The sequence below is a fragment of the Monocercomonoides exilis genome (genome assembly GCF_001643675.1).
Source record: "Monocercomonoides exilis strain PA203 chromosome Unknown scaffold12-1864167, whole genome shotgun sequence".
NCBI classification, from domain to species: Eukaryota; Preaxostyla; order Oxymonadida; family Polymastigidae; genus Monocercomonoides; species Monocercomonoides exilis.
Window position 1 is genome coordinate 615032 of NW_027150557.1, and position 21154 is coordinate 636185.

Sequence of the window (21154 nt, forward strand, 5' to 3'; positions counted from 1 at the left end):
AAAGTATTTGATGTTTATCTCATCAACACCATGCATAGGAGGGATATTTTGCAGGGAAGAGATGGAAGAGAATTATTTGCAGCAGGGGGTGGAAGTTGAGTGTTTTTTGGAATGTTAATATTTCAAGAGGTGTTTTTGATTGAAAGAAAATCTGAGGAAAAGGGATGGGGATGAGCAAGTGGTGATTAATAGAAGATAGTATAGAAAATATGAAGAGAAGTGATTGGAGATGATGAAGAAGGTGATTATTATTGATTGGAGAAATGGATTTGGAAAAGAAAGAAAAGAGGGCAAAAGTGTGCAAGAAGAGGGAAAATGAGAAATATTCAAATGGAAGAGGGGTATTTTTTATGAGAGGAGAAGAATATTTTATGGAAGAGACCGAGAATTCTGAAGAAAAGGAGGGGATTGATATTTTCTGATGATTTTGGGGGTTGAATGGAAGAGGAAAAATAGAAATGAAAAGAAAATTGAGAGATATTTTCATTTTTTTTTTTTTGAGGGGAAAGGAGAGGGCATTGCAAAAAGAAAGTGAATTGATTGGAAGAAATTCAACTTTATTGATAAATAACAGAACAACAGCCAGAAATTCTTCAATTTAGATTTTTGTTTCCTTGTGAAGTTAACTTGTTTTATACGGCATTGCATCAATCGCCAACATCACATGAAACATATCAACCTCTTCACTAAATTTATTGGAATATAAATGGATTTCTCAATCACCATAAATATTTATTTTCATCATCATCTCATCTTCTTCACCTTATTTCTCATCTTCCTCATAATTTCCTTCTTCTTCACCTTCTCCAAATTCTTCACCTTCTTGACCTTCTTTTTTGGTTCCTCTTTTCACTTTGTGTTGCATCACATTCAACCTTCAGATGTTTGTAAGCTGTTCAATCAGCATCACCAGTTTGCCTTCCAAAATGAAATCTCAATAACTATTCTTCCTCTCTACAGTGTCTTCGTCGCTGTATAAGCCTTCTGTGAGATAACGAAATGTGCTTTTGAACTATTTTCTTCTTCCGAAGAGGAACATTCCGCTCCGCTTCAGCACTTGGATCGGCTTCCGCGCTCCGGCTGTGCTAAATAAGGTGAATGAGGTGAATGGGCATATCACTACAAATGGAAGTGGAAGAGGGAAGGAGCTTCAAGGCACATTGCGTTCATCTGCTCGGTTAATGATACTTCCATGAAGCGAAGAGAGAGGAGGACAAGTTCAAATGGAAGAGGCAAAGAAGGCGGATTTCAGAAGCAAATTGAGCGCAGAGCAGAGGAAAGGAAGAAAGCAGGAAGAGCCAAAGGCGAAGACGAAGACGAAGGAGAAAGACGAGTTTCACACATCGCAAATTGACACTTTCAATACAAGACTTGCACAGGTAGCAACAGAAAGAAGGGAAAGGGAAGAGAAGAGAAGAGAAGAAGGATGAGAAGAGGAGTGCAAATGAGTTTGTAAATGATAAAGATGAAAAGGGATCGTTGTGTCTGACAGATAAATGCATAGATAATGAGAAAAATGAAGGGGAAGAAGAGGAAGAAGAAGATGGATTTGACAAACACATTAGAAAGGCTCAGAAAGAAAGAGGAGCAAAAGAAAAAATAAAAACAACAAAAGAGAAGAATAAGCCTGTAACGATTCTAACCACTCTTTGCTCAGATTTTCTGCCTGAAATCAAAAATCGAAGAATGATACAGCAACAAATATTGGAAAACAATTCACTTTCTCAACATTTTCATCTGCTAACGCATCATCTTCATTCTCAACTTCTTCGTTTCCAACTTCATCACCATCCTTTTTTGCTTCAACTACTTAATCTTGTTCTTATTTTTTCTTTTATTCTAGTTTTTTCATCAATTTATCATTTCTTTCTCTTCTTCTTCACCTGATTCATTTAAATAACATAGAAGAAATTCCTCAAAATCATCATCCACTTTTACAAGTGACGCCAATCAATCCTCCTCTTCCAACGGCCAATTAGATACAGGCAAATCAATCCAATCTGTTCAAGATACCTCGTTCAGGTATTCATTCTTCACCTGTGTCATCGTCATTGGGAATATATGGAACTTATTCTTCTTCCTCCTCTTCCTCTTCCTCTTCTCATTAAAATTCTTCTTCCTCTTCTTCTTCTTCTTCCAATCAACCAAATGAAATTCCAGCTGTTTTTCAGCGTTGAACCGAAGACAAACAGAAAAGAGTAGTCGAAATGGCAATTTTGTGGGGGAAAAGAGAAAAAGAAAAAGAGGAAAAGAAAAGAAAAGAAGAAGAAAGAAAAAATGTGATTTGAAACGACAAATCGGAAGAATTAGCAGAAAGAAAGAGAATATGAGACGAAGAAGAAATGAAAAAATGGATAGAGAAGAAGAAAGAGAAGGAGAAGAGAGAGAATGAAAAGGAGAAGGAGAGGAAGAATAAGGAGAGGAAGGATTTGGTAGTGAAAAAAGGAAAAGAAGGAGGAAAAGGAGGAAAGGGAAGAAAGGGAAGGAAAACAAGAAGAAGAAGAAAGAAGAAAAGAAGAAGAAGAAAATACAGATGAAGACTATCAAGATGAACTTTTGCTTTTGAAGCTAACTTCTCTTTTCACTCAGCAAAGACTGAAAGAAATCGAAGAGAAGAAGCAATTGACAAAAATGCTGGCTTTGAGAAAAGAAGAAGAAGAAGAAGATGTTGTTGGGTATTATTTTGCTGGCAAAAATAATTCGAAAAAACAAGGCGAAAAAGGGTATTTAAAAGGAGAAAATAAAAATAAAAATAAAAATGATGAAAAGAAAGACAAAAAGAAAGAAGAAATGAAAAAGAAGTGGGAAACCAAAAATAAAAAAGAAATTTCTCCGTCGCCGCTAATTCTCCAACTGTATTTTCACGATATAAACACACAAGCGGAATGGTTAGCAGCCGAAGAAGCGAAAAAGACGAAGGAAAACGAGAAAGAATTGACGTTTCATCCGATTATTTACTAAGGGACAGATTGGATTGAAAGAGAGAAGAAAAAGAAAACGAAAAAAATACATAAAGAAATTAAGAAAAAATAGAAAAAAGAAAACATTAAAGCATTATCTTCTAAGCCAACACACCATCAACCAATCTTTTCCAATCTTCTGGGAACAAATAAGGCATTCCATCTTTTGTCATTCTTTTCTTCCAAAACAAAAAGAAGTTGATTTCTTCATTGCACTTGTTGTGAATGGAGCTGATAGAAGAGATGGATTTGGTGGGAGGATAAAGAAGAAGAAAATGAAAAAGAAGAAGAAGAAGAAGAAGAAGAAGAAGAAGAGGGATCGGAAGAGGAAGAGGAAGAGGAAGAAAAAGAAAAAGAAAAAGAAAAAGAAGAAGCAAAAGCAGAACTTCTCTTTAAAGTGAGTGTTTCGCTTCCGAGCGGTCCAGCTTCTTTTCGTGTTTTTGAAGGGGACTGTTTGGAAGAGGATGTGAAACCGTTTTGCGAGAGGTATTTTTTGAGAGAAGAGAAAGAGAGGAGGATAAAATAGGTGGTGGAGAACGCATTGGAAGGGAGAGAGAGAGGGAAGAGAAGAAGGAAGAGAAGAAGGAAGAATGGAAGAAAGAGAAAGAGAAAAGAAAGAAAACTGTGCTGTGAGAGACAAACATTCTAATCAATCACTTCATCCTTCGTCTTCATCATCGTCATCGTCGTCATTTTCTTCTTCTCATTCTTTTTCATTTTTGAATTTTTATTTTTATTTTAATTTCTTCTTCTTCATCATCTTCTTCTTTTTATTTTTCTTCTTCTTCTTCTTCTTCTTCTTTTTCTTTTTCTTTTTCTTCTTCCCACTCGAATTATGGATCAACCTCTTCTTCTTCATCCTCCTCCTTTGCTCACCTCGTCGCTCACACAGCGGCCAATGAACTTTGTGTAAAGGAAAATTTGTTACCAGAAGAGTTTCACAAGCAATTGTAGTTATTGAGGAATTCAACGAGAAGAATGATGCAGAAAGAACCGGAGAGGAAGCCAACAACACCACAGGTATTTTCGAAGGGAGAATTTTGATTGGGCAGAGTGGAAATGGAAGGAAGATGAGAGAGGATGGAGAAGGAAGAGGGAAGGACAAGTGATGAGAAGAATAAAGAGTAAAAAGACTAGTTCGAATAAGTTTTATTCATTGATTTTCGATTTCATTGTATTTCATTCAACGTTTGATGAAGAAACTGAATCGAAAAGAAAGGACTGATATATTGTAATGATATTTCCGTCGAAGAAATAGATAAAGTCAAGAAAACAAATTGGTTTCAAAAGTTTGAAGTTAAATAATTTTTAATTGAAACAAATTTATAGCAAACTACTTCAATTGTGTTTTTCAAAGTATTTTTTATTTATTAGGATAGTTTTAGCAAGTTGAGAAACTTGATATTTTTATCCAACAGTTTTATTTTTTATTTTTCACATTATTTTTCTTTGATCAAAAAAATTCTTTTCCACAAAAACCTCAAAAATGTATGTTTTTTTTATATAACAATAAAACAAATATATATTACAGATATTTTAGCTAAATGCTGAAGAAAAATCAATTTGATTTTTTGATCAGTAATACCACAATAGTATTTATTTTTTCGATTTTTGATCTTTTTATATGATATCAAAAAAAATCACCCATATTTCTCGACGAGTTTCTAAAGAAAAATTATAGTAATTCACATTGTTATGCATTAGCATATAACACATCTAGCCATATACAAATTTTTGATAATTGTGTTGTATTGATGAATAAATAAATAATTTTTATTTTTGAAAATCTGACTTATGATGAATTTTTCTATTCTAATTAAACGATTCAGTTCATCTTTTATACATATAACTTATTTTTTCTTTGTTGTGAACTGTTCTGGTTATTTTTTATTTTCCACAATTTGCTCTTTCTAATGGAATGAAAAACCGTCATTTTTGAAAAATCATTGCCAATGGGATAACTGAAAAAATATTTTTTGCAAAACACAAAAACATCCAAGTGAATTTAACACATGCATCAATAAATATGTTAGTTATACAAAATTACTACATAGTTGAAATTTTTAATTATTCCATATTCATTTCATTTATAAAAATTATTTTCTTTTTTGACGATTTTTGATTAAAATTTTTATTGAATATTATTCCAAATTGTATTATTTGAAATGAATATAAAATTATTAAAAATTTCAACTATGTAGTAATTTTGCATAACTAACATATTTATTGATGCATGTGTTAAATTCACTTGGATGTTTTTGTGTTTTGCAAAAAATATTTTTTCAGTTATCCCATTGGCAATGATTTTTCAAAAATGACGGTTTTTCATTCCATTAGAAAGAGCAAATTGTGGAAAATAAAAAATAACCAGAACAGTTCACAACAAAGAAAAAATAAGTTATATGTATAAAAGATGAACTGAATCGTTTAATTAGAATAGAAAAATTCATCATAAGTCAGATTTTCAAAAATAAAAATTATTTATTTATTCATCAATACAACACAATTATCAAAAATTTGTATATGGCTAGATGTGTTATATGCTAATGCATAACAATGTGAATTACTATAATTTTTCTTTAGAAACTCGTCGAGAAATATGAATTTTAATAAAAAGTCCGGGATTTCGAAAAATTCCCGGGTTTCTGAACTAGGGTACTTACCTTTTCGAAATTTCTGATACTTTATTAACATGCTTATTCCTTCTTCTTCCTCTAAATCTCGCAACAAACAGCTACCTTTTCAACAGATTGCAGAAAATACTCCAATGAGCAATAATGATTCATTCGCTTCGTAAATAAAAAATGACAATTTCAAGTTTCACTTCCTCTCGCTATTTGGATTAAGTTATGTGAAATGGAAATATTTAAGCGAGCTGAGGTAAAAAGAAAAAAATAATAATAAAAACTTAAAGAATGAGGTGTTATTGCGTTAATGAATTCGGCCGCTTCGAGTTCTTCTTCTTTCTTCCTGATTTCTGCTTCTCTGAAATGTCTTTCCAGCGCTCATCAACTCTGAAGAATTTGTTCGTATCCTCTTCAATCTTCCTCTGCAAATAGCCCAGCGCAGCCAAGTTAAAAGACAGCTCGTCTCTTTTCTGCTCCAGCGACTTCTCCAACGCTGACGCCACCGCCGTCACAGCCGCTGTGTCTGCTGCGCTGTGCACAGGCCCCGTCAGCTGCGAGTTGTGGATGGTGACAAGCGTGTGCGCCACACGGTGCAGAAGCTCAGACTCCTCCATGTGCGACGACAGCACTGCTGGGACCAGCGAAAGAAGACGCCCTGCATTAGCATAGGAAAGTGCAGATAGCACTGTCGGAAGCGAAGCCCGAGGAATAAACTTAAGCTGGCGGAGCAGGGGCGATTCTGTTGGTTGCTTTGGAGCCGAAGTGGTGACAACATACATGTCTTCTTCATCTTCTTCCTCGTTCTCTTCATCCATTTCCTCATCCTCCTCATTCTCCCCGTCTTTCCCTTCCTCTCCTTCTTTTTTGCTCCTCTTCATCTTCTTTGCTTCGTTCTCAGACTCAGCAATGGACGACAGCTGTCTCTGTAACCTCTCCTCTTGCTCAATGCCTTCCAGCAGAGCATCTACGCCTTTCAGCGTCTCTGCTGTTCCTTTCTCAACAATCGCACCCGTTCCCCTCTCCCCAGTCGACGTCTGCGCCTCGTCAATCATCTCAATCATCTCCTTCTCCAGTATCTCCTCATCCCTGTCTTCCTCATCTTCCCCTTTGAAAATCTGCGCCTGTGTCCGAATCCACAGCCGCACTCCTCTTTCTGTCCCCGCAGCAAACACTGCTCCTCCGTCTGAAGACACAGCGAGGCCAAGCAAAGACCCAGCTGGGTTTCCTCGGAGCGTCTGCGCACAGTCAAAATCGTCTCCGTCCCACATTTTGATGTCCCCTTCTCTTCCGCAGCTGAGGCAGTAGTGCGTCCCTCTAAGAGGCACAATTCCTGTGATAGGCGCCGTGTGCCCGCGCATCTTCCCTCTCAGATCTCCCCGCTGTGCAGACCACACACGCACGTCTTTGTCAGCACCGCCAGAGAACAGCAGAAGTGAATCAGACGAGAAAGCCAGAGCTGTCACAGGCAGTGAGTGCCCGTAGCAGCTCAGAGCGTATTTCAGCGTGTACTCAAAAAACAGCTGGATCGTCGAGTCGCTCAGACCAGCTGCCACAAGCTTGCCGTCTGGTGAGAATGCAACACAGAGAATGTCGTCGTTCAGACGTAAAGTCCGGCGGTGCTTCAGACTCAGCACGGTTTTTGTGGACGTTGTCCCAATAGAAGCAGAAGCAGAAGATTGTTCATTGGAGGACGAGGGCTTGTCTGATTGCGAGGTGGATGTGTTATCACCAGCACTTCCTTTTTTGCCTTTCTGAGCAGAATTTCGCGAGATTCGCTTTTGGCTCCCTTTTTTCGACAGAAGCTCCTCCTCTTCTTTCACATCCTCTTTCACATCTTTTTCTTTCTCTTTCCCTTTCTGCTCTTCCTTCGCATCTGCTTCCAGCGGCTCTGCCTTCTTCACTTCCAACGCAAAGTCCCAGAAGTGTATCTCTCCACCAGCGCCTGCAGATGCAATGCCTTTGGACTCCGCAGTGCTGCCTTTGTCATCCGGTTGCAGTGCAATGCTCCACACTGCCCCAGTTCTGTCCTTCTTCACCGTCACTTTCTCCGCCGTTGCGATATCAAATACCTCAATCAGCCCTTCCGTCGTGCCGCACAGCACGTAGCGGTCTCCAGGCGCGAAGATGACACACGCCGGAGACGAAGACGGCAGCGTGCGGATGGGCGCGTGTGTCTTGGTGTTCCAGATGCACAGCTGCTGTGCAGAGACCGTAGCGAGCAGCGCAGCGCCGGACGAGAGTGCAACAGAACGGACGGGCGACGGATGTCCCACGTTGCTCATTCTCAGATGAAGAGAAGGAAGAGACGGGGCAGCAGCAGCAGCGCCACGTGACTGCTTCGGGTGCTGGACGATGTATGACTCGATGGAGTTGTTGTTTAAGCCCAGGAGAATAAGAGTCGGGGGATGAGTGCCAGATGAATGGGCAATTCCTGTGGGGCTTGTGCAAAAATCGACAGAGACTGTTTTGCCAGTTGTGGTGATGACTGAGTGGAACACGAACAGATCTGAAGGAGCAAGAAAAAGAGCAGCGGATGATGTGTCACCTTGCTCAGTGGAGCCAGATGAAGGAGTAGAAAGTAAAGAAGAAGAAGAAGAAGTTTCATTTTCAGTTTTCTTTCCGGATTTTTTGCCTTTTTTCTTTGACTTTGCTGACGAAAGAAGAGAATCGTCTTCTTCTTTTTTAATCAACAAGTCGTCGTCTTCTTCTTTCTTCACTCCATCGGCGTCTTCTTCATCCCATCCGCCTTTCTCTTTCATTCGCTTTTCTCTCCTGTTGATATGCTTAAGTGCATCAGACCACTCACGAACACGGAAAATCTCTGCTTTGTTTGTCGTTCCGATGATGGCAAGAAGCGATTGTGCTTGGCCTTTGGAACGGTCAGTGGGCATTCCTGGCAATGAAGAAGAAGAAGAAGAAGAGGAGGAGGAGGAGGAAGCTGTTGATAAAGAGGAAGAATTGCCGCTGGTTGAAGACTTCGAAAATTTGATCTCGTTGATTCTGCCAAGTTTTGTCTGTGTCAAAGGAAGAGTTCCGATGAAGTGAGCAATTGGCTTAAAAAGGCTGTTCTCGGAAGACCAGTTCACATCGTCTTCGTCGGAGTTTTCTTTGGCTTTTTCTTGTGCCTTGGATGATCCTTTGCCTTTTTGCTCTTGATTTTTTTTGCTCTTTCCTTTATCCAATCTCCATACTCTCACCTCATTTTCAATGCCTCCTCCGATGAGCACCCGTTCGTCTGCATCAACAGAAATGGACCATACTTCTCTCGCAGCGCCCAACAACGTTTGAATGCAGTGTCTAGTATCTATATCCCACAATTTGATTGATCCATCCTTTGAAGAAGTAATTAAAATGCCAAGTTTTGGAGCAAAAATAAGTGAAGTGACCGCAGCAACATGGCCTGTGAGCCTCATAATTCCACGCTCTCCAAGTATGTCCCATATGACCACGTCAGAGTCGAGTGATCCAGATGCTAGAAGAGATCCATTTGGGTGAAATGATAAGCATGTTACAGAAGAGGTATGACCATGAAATATTGCACGAACATCTTTACTCGGAACGACTGAATCAACATGTGAAGCGGTATCACTCAAGGATGGAACTCTCAAAGGAAATGAATCAGATTCCTCGAGATTGTCAAATGATGAAGGTAAATCATAAATTCGCACAGAACCATCAGAACAACTGAATTATATAAATTTGATTTAAGAAATGTCTCTCATAAAATCAACGATAACACATACCCCAAGGCGCATGTTTTCCAATCTGCTGAAACAGCCAAAGAATCAACAATTGTTCCAAGTTTTCCTTTCAATATCAGAATCTAGAATACATGATGATGTTAGAAAACGCACATCATAATTCCAAAGCATGCCATTTAATTCAAATAATCAATCAAATCAATAAATTAAAGTATATTTATTTATAAAAAGAAAAAACTTCTTTTCCGAGCTTCATATTCCAAATCACTGCATTTTCCAACACAGCAGCAATCACATATTTACCCGTTCGATCATATAGAACCTTTCCATTTGATGTCAAAAGGCCAAAATTGCACTGATGCTGATATTTTAAGAAAGCTTTCACCATTATGATCAAGCATGACCATATTAATAAAATTTGAAAAGAGTTTAATAAAAAAAGTTTTCGAAAAAGAAAAGAACATATTTGATATAAACAGTTTATTTATTTTAACACAGTGAAAGTAGAACAAACATTTCAAATAGGATTAATCAAAAAGTTGAATTGATCAAAAAGAAAATTATCCTCAATGAAGAAAAAAACAAAATGCCAAATTTTCAATACAAATATAAAATTTGAAAGATTAAATTCAATATTTCTGGTGGGCTTTGTGAGGGTTGATTTGCAAACTTGATATTTAATGAAATTCACATTTTAAGCATATATAAAAAAAATAAGTGGAGAATTTTTCATATTCTTTTAGGGTTTAAAGATTTGAAATCTTATGAATATAGCAGAAAATGATGTCTTCACAGCCTTCTTCCTCTGACTTTGCATACATTTTTATTTTCAAGTTTTTTTTCTCTCCATGTCTTCTCTTTCATTGCAATTCCTTTCATTTAATCTTCCTTTCAGATGAATTAAAAATGAGAGATAATAACGGTTTGACAATTGATCCTGTGAAGGCGAACTAATTTCCTCCAAAATGGCTTAAATAACCCCTCCTTCCAGCAACTTAGAAACGCTAACTTTTTCGACAGATACCATTATCTCAAAAAGTTCAATACACTTTACGTAAGCCACGTTAAAGTAATCTTTTGTTGTTTCATACAGCTTGCTATTGTATGCAATCAGCTCATCATATTCTTCTCCTGTTGCGTTGAAGCATATGAATAAAGCCATCTCACAACGATGAACTCTTCTTTCGTTTCTTTCGCTTTTGGAAATTCCTCTTCTTTTTGATTGTAGTTGATGATTCTTGTTAGCTCTTCTAGTTCTCTTATTGCTTCTTTCACAAAATGCAACTCACTAACAGTTTCATCTTTAAACCCTTCTTCAAAAGAGATTCTTTTTTTCAAAAATTCCCAAGCAGATTGATAGGCAAGTGGAGCGAGGTTGCGATGCCCCTGATGGGATTGGATTATTTCTGTGACATCTTTCAGAAACAAGTCTTTTTCTCGTTTCTGTCAAAAAAAAGTGAAATAGAATTCATTATATTTAAATGAAATTAGCATCATATAAACTGAGTTATTCAGGATCAGACTTCGAACATGTCTGAATTTCTCAAAGTCAATAAAGCTATTTCCGTCTCTTTTCGTGTTTCCTGACTATCATCTTTGCTTAACGCAACTTTCAGAAGACAAGGTGCACAAATGGAAATGAAGCAATTAGAATAGATTTCGTTGTGCAGCATTTAAAAGCATTCACAAAGATCAATAAGCAGCTTTTCATTCTTTTCATCTTTTTTCTCCCCTTCATCGATCATCATCTTCTCGAATCTTTTTTTTACAATTATCCATCAAAAGAAATCCTGATGGATTCTTTCATATGGGAACAATATCCTAAGTGCTTCAATAGAAATAAAATATTCCCCACTGAAACTTTCCTCTCCTCAATTATTTTGTCAATTTCATCGAACGTTTCTTCATTGCAAGTATTTTCCATTTCACTATCATTCATGTTGTCTATGAGTTCATTCATTTCTTTAATTTTCTGTCTTTGTTCTTCTGAAGAGAAATTTTTCAATTCTAATCATATTTCTGAATAAGCATCATAGATAAAACGTTTAATTTGATTAGTATTTATTCAAAATCAAACGTGAAAACTTTTCTGTTAAGGCGTTTGCCTCGAGAGATAAATCAACTTTCAACAATCATGAAAATGCATTTCGAAACATATTTGTAGAAAATAAAAACATTGAATAATATCTCACAATTTAATACAATTTATTAAACTCTCAATAATTATTTGACCCTGTTATCCATTCTTTCATTTGACATAATGCACGTATTTATGGGGATGATTGAATGAATTTTTAATTTATAAACATTGAGTTTTATGATAAATAAAACAAAAACAAATAATACAATCATAATAAAAAAAAGTTTCATTCACCAAAATCAAAAATTCATCTTTTTTTAAAAGTTATGGTCATAATGAATTTTGAAAACAAGCCAAAACTCGAAGATTTAAGAGCAAATCTTATTGAATTAACAAACCCAAAACTAGGTATAAATATTTATGTTTGCTTGAAAGAAAAACTATTTGGCATTGTTTGTTTTAAAGATGAAAGAGAAAAATTAATAAATCCACAGCGTTCTGATCTAGAAGAGCGATTAGTCAAAGGTCTCCAGCTTGGGGAGAAAGGCTTGATTATTTGGAAAAAATGCAATTATTTATTTCATTCTTTTTTGGTTGTTTTCCTCTGATTATGCATTTTCAATAGTTGCCGATCGCTCTCCTGCTGATAGAATGCTTGATGCAACTTTTTTATCGTCTATGTCCAGATTATGCGCAGAGCAAGGGTTTTTAATTTTATCATTAATTTCAGATTAAAAATATCAAATAAAACAAAATATTAATAATCAATTCGTTCTTTGTTGCTCCAATTGCAAATTCAGAAAGCGTCTAATTCCTCAAAAATACACTCCAAGAGGTTTTATGACCAAACTTTTGGAGAAGTATTCATTTGGAAATGCAAGGAATAATGCTCAAAGGATGCATCAACAGCAAACACAATCAATTGATTCACCTTTTAACATGGATTTAAAAGCAGAAACAATTGATCCAATTGATGAATCATTACAGAGTGATGACAATATGAGTTTTCAAAACGAAGTTAGAGATTCAAGTGAAGACCAAAAGTTTGATTGGAAAAGGCTGTCTAATGATGTTCGAGGAATTATTAGAAGAATTGGTGGTATTGATACAATGTGTGCAAGAATGATATTATGCATATATTTTGCATCACTGTTATAAAATTAAATTTTTTGTTTTTGTTTCAAAAAAATGTTTGCATTTTTTCAACATATTTAACATTTTAATGCCAATTGTTGCCATCCACTCAAAAGGATTGGGCCAATGGCTTTGGAAAAAAAGAAAGTGATAAAAAAAAGAGGAGGAGGAGCACTTGAAGCGACAACTCAAGGAACGGTTTGGTTTATATTACATAATTTTTCTATCTCTATATTTATTTTTTTTTTCTTTTTTCTTTTTTTGGAAAAAAAATGTGATTTTTTGAATGACAATGCAATTTTACAATTATTCACACGCGAATTGTTCATTTTTCTTAAATATTCTTATTCATATACAATTCATTTCCTCTCCCCTCTTTCTAATGCTCTTTTTAAAAAAAACCTCTTTTCACACACACACACACACACACACACACACACAGGAGCACGTCGCCCCCTCGGCACAGGACAACTCAGCTCTAACACGCATGAAAGAGACATACGACAAGCTGACCAGCCAAGGCGGCTGCGGGCTGTTTGACTTCGGAATCATCCCTGGCGACTTCACGTCGACTGTTGAGACGTTCTTTGACCTGTCCAGCTTGGCGTTCCGGGGGCAGGTGGAGATACGCCCGTCGCATGCTCTAATAGAGACACAGTCGCTGGAGTCTATTGCAGGTGGGCAAAGGCACAATGTGAAAGATAAAGACAAAGGCGATGGTGATATCTCAGAGAAAGGAAAGGATCAACAAGAAGCAAAAGAATCAAAGGAATCAAAAGAATCACAAGATGGCGATAAAGTCGTGAGCAACTTGGAAGCACATCGTTTTGAAATTGTGCCGTTAATTGGTTTGTATATGTTTTTTTATTGAGATGATGAGATTGTGTTGCTTGAGGCAATGGTGAAAATGGAGATGAAAATGTTGTTAATTTTGAATTCTTTTTATTTGTTTTCCTTATCTTAAAAATTAATGTGTAATATTATAACTTGCCAAAACGCATCGTTTCCATTCAATTTTATCTCTTTTCTTGTTTATTTTTATTTATTTGTTTGTTTGTCAAATTATTTTGTTTGTTTTATTTTCTTTTTCTTTTTTTCTTTTTCTCTTTTTCTTTTTCTCTTTCTGTCAATTGACAAATAACACCTACAGAATGCGTTCCAGTTGATTCAAAACGTCCGCAGGTGACACGTTCGCGCTGCACACTTCATTTGGACGCGTGTCAACTTCAGCTTCTTCAGCAGCTCACAGCCATCTCCTGCCTCCCTTCTGTTGATCGACAGTCAATTGCATCAGAGATTCCTTCTTTGCCTGTGCTCGACGAGAACACAACAGAGAAAAATAGCGTTCCTTCACTGAAGCTCAATCCATTCAGCTTGCCTTCTGCTTCGCTTCCTTCTTCTTCTTCTTTTGTAAGCACTTCACGCAAATCCACTTCGCAAAACAAATCACTTCGACGCATTTCTTCTTCACAAAAGCAACAACCGAGCAATAAAGACGAAATCATTGAAATAATCGATATAATCAGCAGCAGTGAAAGTGACGGCGATGGATCTGATTTTCATGTCAAAGACGAAGAAGACAACGTCCCAGTAATTAATGCTTCAAAAATAATAAGACGTTCTAGACCGGTTAGACCAGAACGGCAAGCACTTCACATTCCCGATGGAGCACCAAGTGAAATTATAAGCGTTTCTGATGAAAGTTCAGATGGATTGCCACAGCTTTAGATCAAATGTTGGAAAGAATTACTTTTGTGTATTTATGGCATGCTCATTTCATACCTTGGATTTTGTTTTTCGTGAATTTTTTTGTACCATTTTTATTTTTTTATTTTTTATTTTCATATGAAATGTTCGAAAATACAAAGTTCATCAAACAATAGACTCAAAACTTCGTTTATAGTAATAACAAATACTCAGAATTTACTGTTGAATACAAATCCAAAGCTGCTCAATTTTTCAACATATATTTCAATCATTCAAGATGTTCTAAAGACTGACGTAATTGGTGAATGTCGAAGGCTTGTTTTAGGGGGATACAACTTTGTTTTTTTAACTTCAGAGCCGTACTATTTCATGGCATGCTCTTCAGACAAACTTTCAATTCCACTTCTTCCTCTTCAAATTCACATCGTAAAACAAATTGTTTTTGCAATATTCGGTTCAAAAACCAATGTAAATAACTTGTATAGGACATACATCTATTTGTATTTTTCTTTTCTATGTTTTCAAAAACATTTTTTTTTAATTTTTTCAGATCTGTGCAAACTTTTGAAGAATTGCAACTTCAATTATCCAATCATGTCTCAACCTTTTGTAAACTGCTTTTCACAAATATTTCATTTGTTGTTCAAGGATTTTCGAAAGTTGTCATTTCGCCATCAGAAAATCCACTTGATTATATTGAAACAGTATTTCCCTCTTACACACATGCCTTTCTGTTTCACGATTCTTATATCCTTGATGAACGATTCAAAAAAGGCTATGGTAAGATGTTCGTTGAAGATATTTTGCTGCTGCAGATTCATGCAAAATTGTCTCTTGATTTTCTTCAGCAAAAAGAGCAAGATGACGAAAGCGAACAGATGGAAGCTCCAACTATCTTACGAGCAGCAACAAGCCCTGGAGTTTCGGTTATGTCTTTTCGATCGCAACATGACTTTCAGTATATTGATGATCTTACAACTCTCCCAACAAGCAGCTCTATTCTATTTTTTCGAGAATATGGAAAGCATAACAAGTATGTCCTTATTCATTTTCTTCCTCTTTAGCATTTTTATTTTATTTTTGAAAATTTAAGAATAATTTATGTTAAGCGTTGCGTCAAGTTGTTTCGCTTGCACAAAGGCACTTCTCTTGTTGTTGTGTTGAAGTCAATGGATCGTTCTACTAAATCAATGCTCAAAAACAAAGATGAATTTTCAAGACAGAAAAATTCAATGAAAAGCCCGTCTTTATCATCTTCTATTGATCATCTGCCAGCCAAGTCTTCTTCTTCTTCTTCTTCTTCTTCTTCTTCTTCTTCACAGAAAGATCAATTTCTATCAAAGACAACAGCATTGCCATTTGATGGATTGAAGCCGTCGGTTCTTCCACAGCATCTTTCTGCTCGCACAGACTTGTTCTATTCGTGCTCTCACCCGTCTTTCGCAAAATCCTTGCTGGCTGTTCAACAGCAGTATGTAGCTGTGGCTCGAGTTCATTGACTTTTTTTTAAATTGATCTTAAAAAATTTGGTTTTATTTTATTTTATTTTATTTTATTTTATTTTATTTTGAAAGCATTTTTCTCTGTTTTCTGTTGCGAATGAAAAAACAAACAAATAAATCAACATTATTCTTTATTTTTTGAACATATTTTCATCCTGAAGCGAGAAGCGCAACACTTTGTCTTCATACGTCTTGCACAAGCACAGCATCCGATCACACAAATTCCAAATGAAAGAGAACATCTCTTTTCCTTCACCCATCTCTGCTTCATCATCTCCTTCTTCTTCTTCTCTTTCTTCTTCTTCTTCCCCTCTATCCATGCAAAGCTCCCACAGCACCTCAAGCCATTTCACATCAGACCCTTCTCTTCCTCTCCACACACCGCATTTTCTCTCTCCCTTTCCCTCTGCCCACTTCGCATTCCCTCCCACTGCCTCTGACAAATACACCCGCACAATGAAGACTGTCTCTTCGCAGCAGCCGTTCCGCCGCCTTCTCCACTTCTCCTTTGTAAACCGCACCACTAACACTTTAATCACGCCCAGCCTCGACTTACCAGAACTGGCTGTTTTCTTGTCAAATCAGAAAAACCAGAGAAAAACCAGAAGGATGAGTGAGAAGGAGTGGATTAAGCAGCAGTTGCACGCTGAGCCAAAGACACCCACAGCCACACGCACAACCACAGTCACACCCACAACCACACAAACAGCTGTTTTCAAAGGGCTTCACACAGACCCGCGCCCAAAACGAGGCACAGCTTTTGTTTCATCTGCTGTTCAGTCTCATTCTATGCCGTTTAATCCTGATAGAGTTGTCAATCCAGCAGCAGGAACAGCAAAAGTACAAGCATCATCAGTATTATCAGCAGTATCAGCGTTATCAGCAGCGCCTGTTCGCACACTCACAATGTCTGAAGCATCGTCTTTGAGGCAGGCGAAGATGTCCCCGCTGTCCACACCACCGCCGATGAATAGAAGCAAAGAGTGGTTTGGAGGAGATGGGCAGAAGGAGAAGATGGAGAAGGATCTGCCGTTTTCAAGGCAAAGAAGACAAGATTACATGAAACTCCATTTCGCTTGGCTGTCTGAAGGAAAAGAGGGGAAGGAAAAAGAGAAAGAAGATGCAAAGGTTAAAAAGTCCAAAAAGAAGAAGAAAATTAATCAGACAAATAAAGAGGATCAATTGCATACCCAGTCATCGAACAGTGGTTCGCTGCCTGTCAAGTCGCCAGCCCAAACAAAGTTGTCTGATTTTGAGAATGAAACGATTGAAGAAAACGCTTTTCCAAACAAAAAGCAGAAAGCGAAGAAGAAGAAGAAGAAGAAGAAGAATACGACGAAAAAACCAAAAAGAATCGAAGATATTTTAAATGAGGCTCTTCTTCTTTCAGTCGCATTTCCTGATTACTTCGTTCCTCCAGTGTATTCCTCCAGCCAGCAAAAGCCCATTTCTCGTATCCAGTCATCTTTAACGATATTTCGCTCAACCAATTCAGCTACGGAAGGTTCAACGCATTCAGATACATCAGCCTTTTCTTCTTCCAATGCTCCTTATTCATCAGCACATTCATCAGGACAATTATCTCTGTCATCATCATCATCATCAACTACTGCTGCTGCTGCTTCTTCATCTCCTTCTCCCTTCTCTCCCTCTTCTTGCCCTTCTTTTTCCATTTCTCCGTTCTCTCGCAATTCTCCGGTGATTTCGCACTGTGCTATTCGATATCCTCCCTTTCTGTTAGTTCACACACTGCATTCCGTCACAGTGTCCGTGGTGAGAGGAAGCCTTGCCAGAAACCTGTGGGAAACCAGAGAAAAATACAAAGTGTGGTTTAAGCAGCAGAAATCGATGCTGAAAAGGAAAATGCTGATTGAAAGACTCCAAAGGAAAAGAGAGAAAGAAATACGAAAACGCAGAGAGAAACAAGAAATGCGAAAAGTTGGAAAGAAAGAATCAGATGAAAACGAAAACGAAAATGAAAACGCTGATGCGGTTTCATCATCTTCTTCTTCAATTTCTTCTTCTTCTTCTTCTGCCTTGCTTCATCCAACCCACAAGTCAAAAAGCCGAAAAGTCAAAACATGCGATTCTGCAGACTCAACATCGCAACAGTCTTTCTCTTCGTGTTCCTCTCCGCCTTCTTCGCTTTCGTCTCCGTTTGTCTTCATCCGCTCACACAATCCTCTTCCTTCTGCTAATCTTACGAATCTTTATAATTTCACTAATTCTTCCGATTATAATTCCTATCAAGCAGAAGGCGACTGGGCAGAGCAAGCCACAGGTGCCTACCGCAGTCAGAAGCTGGCCAAGCAGATGAAAGAAGAAGAAGCAGCACGACTGAAAAGAGAAGAAAGAATGCGCCGAAAGGCAAAAACCAGCCAGAGCGAGAACGAGAGAGAGAGCGAAAATGATACTGTTTCACTCAACATGGACACATTCAGTGGAGAAATCAGCGCGACTTCTGATAAAAGCAGAGGGGAAAAGAACTGCGAAGAGCGTGTGACTATGCTGTGTGAGCTGTCGTGCGTGTACGACGGCTGCATGGCGACGCCTGAGGCGGTCCTCACAAACCAGCTGCTGGTTGAGTATCTGCTGAGAAAAAGAGGCGGTGCGTGTTTGAGATGAATGCGGACTTTTTTTCGAATGAAAAGAAGAAAGTAATTCTAATTTCCTTTCAAAAAAGTGAATAAAATGTATTCATTCTGTAACTAATTGACTGACTCACTAAATTAATAGATGAATGAATGAATGACTCAATCACTCGCTCACTCACTCACTCACTCACTCACTCACTCAATCAATCAATCAATCAATCAATCAATCCTGGTCAGGCACATCCAGCACGACAAAGGGCACTTCTGCATCAGGCGCTGCGATGTGATAGTGCAGCATAATCTCCGCCACCCGCTCTGCGAGCACGCTGCGGTCAGCCAGCGTAGCTTGACATTGGTTTCCAACAACAACAACAGCTGTGGGGATGGCTGACTGCAGACACAGGCGGATCAGAAGATCCATGTTGCTTTCGGCAACTGGAACAGTCTCTGTTCTGGTTTCTGTTATTCCTTCTGTTATTCCCTCTGTTCTGTCATCTACTCTTCCCAGTGCAGGCCCCAGAATGCCATTGCGCACAAAGAACAAGACAGGCGAAGCAGAGCACAGTCTGATAGTGTCTGAGCGTATGTCAAAAGCAGAGAAGACGTCTTCCACAGAAGGGGAGACAGTGAGAATGTGCTGTCGGATGAGCGAGAGAACAGTGGAGAAGGCAGGGGCAGCATCAGCAGCAGGAGAGTCCATAGCGATTTTGTGCAGCTTTGCAGAGACGAAGTCAGGGAGTGTCTCGAGCTGCTCGAAGAACGAGCACCGCAGTGGGTCAACAACAACACAGTGGACAGACAGCAGGCGGCTCTGTGCAGCAGACGGGGGCAGCAGGAACGAGGCGGTGAGGGCGCGCTTGAAGGACAGAGAGGAAGGGTCATCGGCAGAAAAGGAGGAGACGCCTGTGAATGTCACACACGTCGAAAGCTCCCGCAGCAGCTCGTCGACAAACAGCGGGTCGTCGTATGGCACGATCACCCACGGCGAACGGGGTGGTTGTGGCGGCTTGGAGAAGGTGCGGATGTGTGAAGGGGAGAAAAGAGAAGGGGAGAGCGGGGGTTTTGAAGATGGCAGGGCAGAGGAGGAGGAGGAGGAAGACAGATCATCTGAAAAGATAGAGGCAGAAGAAGAAGACGACGAAGACGAAGACGAAGACGACGACGATGAATCTCCCTCGCTGTACTTCATGCGCGGTGGGAAGTTCTGGCACTTCTCCAGCAGAAAGGAGGAGATGAGCTCGACCGCCTTGTCGATCAGAGGCAGGCTGATTGAGGAAGAAGAAGAAGAAGAGAGCGACCCGCTGAAGCGCGTGATGATGCAGTGGGGCGCTATTGGGGCGTTCAACTCGATGACCTCGGGCTCTTCGATGCTGAATGTGAAGGCCCCCATAGATGACTTCTGCGGAGTGATGATGTGTTTCGTAGGGGATGTGACGCCTGATTCAGCAATGAGTCTTCGCTTGGGCGGAGATTTAACTTGTTCAATTGATGTAGCTTGCTTCATAGAAGTTTGCAGGTCTGTTGGTCTTGAAGAATCTGTAGCAGTTGTTGGGCCTTCTCTCTTTTTTGACGCTGCATTTCCGACAAAGCGAGATACGGGATCAACAATTACATCTTTTGGGCAAAGTGGAATGATACTTCTTATATTTTGGGATGTAAATTCATCAATTATGTTAATCTTTTCTCCAAAGCAAGTTATCTGAAATATGCATCCACCTACAGAAGCGCCTGAGGGAATGCTCTTCACAAAAAGATTCGGTAAAACTTCTTTCACTTCGTTGAAGGACAATGCAACAATACGCGAAATTGTTTTTTTCAGCTCTTCTCTAAAAAACAACGGCTCCGAAGTTTGTTCCAAAGCTGCACGTGCATTCTGTTGCGTGTTAGGTTCTGAAAGCTCTGGGAAGAGTGAAAGCAGAGAATTACAATTCGAAAATTTGCTTATTGTATTTAAAAGTGATGAAGAAATTGTTTTTGTCTTATTTTTTTGTTCTTCAAATTCTGATGCATGTTTTTTCCCCAAGTTTAATGAAGGAAGTGATGATAATTTTTGTATATCAAAGAATAAGGACAGTAAAGTATCGTTTAAAAAAAAACGAGTTGGGAGTGATGAAAGGACAATGCCATCAAAAGAAGTTCGGTTTAAAATTAACGGAATTGCTTGGCAAAACCTGTAACTTGTTAATAATATTAAGTCAACATTTGCAAAATCAATGGTTTGGTATTCATTTGTAAATTGAGATACAAATGGCAATGACGTTGTTTCAACGAATGAAAATGTATTCACCAGAATTTTATATCCTCGTATAGTAATTATTGAAGTATGAGGAGATAAATTTGTGATCATTATTTTCAAAAATTAGCAAATAAATATGATCATAATTTTGTCTAGCCATAACAATAATCATTTTTTATTTCTCATTTTTGCAAAAATTTTATTCATCGATAATTGCAATAATAATAAAACCAATGGAATGTTATATTCTCAATATCACGTGTGCAGATTCATTATAATCTGTTTAACTGATTAACAAACGCTAGCAATGCTTTCTTCTTTTTGTTGTTGATAAATACCAGGAAAATATTATTAAATCTCAAATGAAGGGATTCAACTTGAAAGCATTCGATATATAATTATTATTAATTAGAGCAAAATTTTCTCAAGAAATATGTGTGAAACAACAAAAACTATTTTGTAACTGATTTTTCTAAAAAAATAAGCAACATACTCGAATATAAAAACTCACTGAAATGCTTGAAAAATAAAGAGAAATCACATAAAGAAACATTCATGGAAAAACAAATTACGATCACGAAAATTTCGAATTAAAGAATGAACCTAATATTTG

At 38.0% G+C, this 21154-nt stretch overlaps 5 protein-coding genes across 5 annotated transcripts; 4 read left to right on the forward strand and 1 right to left on the reverse strand.

Moving 5' to 3' along the window:
- Positions 1-1223: 1223 nt before the first annotated feature.
- MONOS_15837 (uncharacterized protein) lies at positions 1224-1430 on the forward strand (the record flags this gene model as incomplete). Its single annotated transcript, XM_067868738.1, has 1 exon — positions 1224-1430. One exon carries the CDS (start codon positions 1224-1226, stop codon positions 1428-1430), a length of 207 nt encoding a protein of 68 aa, XP_067731156.1.
- Positions 1431-5771: 4341 nt separating this feature from the next.
- Positions 5772-9689, reverse strand: MONOS_11167 (putative Transducin family protein / WD-40 repeat family protein). Its single transcript, XM_067863673.1, has 3 exons — positions 9527-9689; positions 9331-9410; positions 5772-9271 (listed from the first exon to the last, which is right to left on the reverse strand). The coding sequence occupies exons 1-3, from the start codon at positions 9674-9676 to the stop codon at positions 5884-5886; spliced, it is 3618 nt and encodes a 1205-aa protein (XP_067731157.1). The 5' UTR covers positions 9677-9689; the 3' UTR covers positions 5772-5883.
- A 2014-nt stretch (positions 9690-11703) lies between these two features.
- Positions 11704-14230, forward strand: MONOS_11168 (uncharacterized protein; the record flags this gene model as incomplete). Its single annotated transcript, XM_067863674.1, has 6 exons — positions 11704-11776; positions 11994-12072; positions 12169-12480; positions 12619-12700; positions 12945-13350; positions 13653-14230. The coding sequence occupies 6 exons, from the start codon at positions 11704-11706 to the stop codon at positions 14228-14230; spliced, it is 1530 nt and encodes a 509-aa protein (XP_067731158.1).
- An 89-nt stretch (positions 14231-14319) lies between these two features.
- Positions 14320-18336, forward strand: MONOS_11169fu11170 (uncharacterized protein; the record flags this gene model as incomplete). Its single annotated transcript, XM_067863675.1, has 4 exons — positions 14320-14688; positions 14760-15242; positions 15303-15680; positions 15873-18336. The coding sequence occupies exons 1-4, from the start codon at positions 14348-14350 to the stop codon at positions 18334-18336; spliced, it is 3666 nt and encodes a 1221-aa protein (XP_067731159.1). The 5' UTR covers positions 14320-14347.
- Positions 18337-18724: 388 nt separating this feature from the next.
- Positions 18725-20401, forward strand: MONOS_11171 (uncharacterized protein; the record flags this gene model as incomplete). Its single annotated transcript, XM_067863677.1, has 1 exon — positions 18725-20401. One exon carries the CDS (start codon positions 18725-18727, stop codon positions 20006-20008), a length of 1284 nt encoding a protein of 427 aa, XP_067731160.1. The 3' UTR covers positions 20009-20401.
- Positions 20402-21154: the final 753 nt, after the last annotated feature.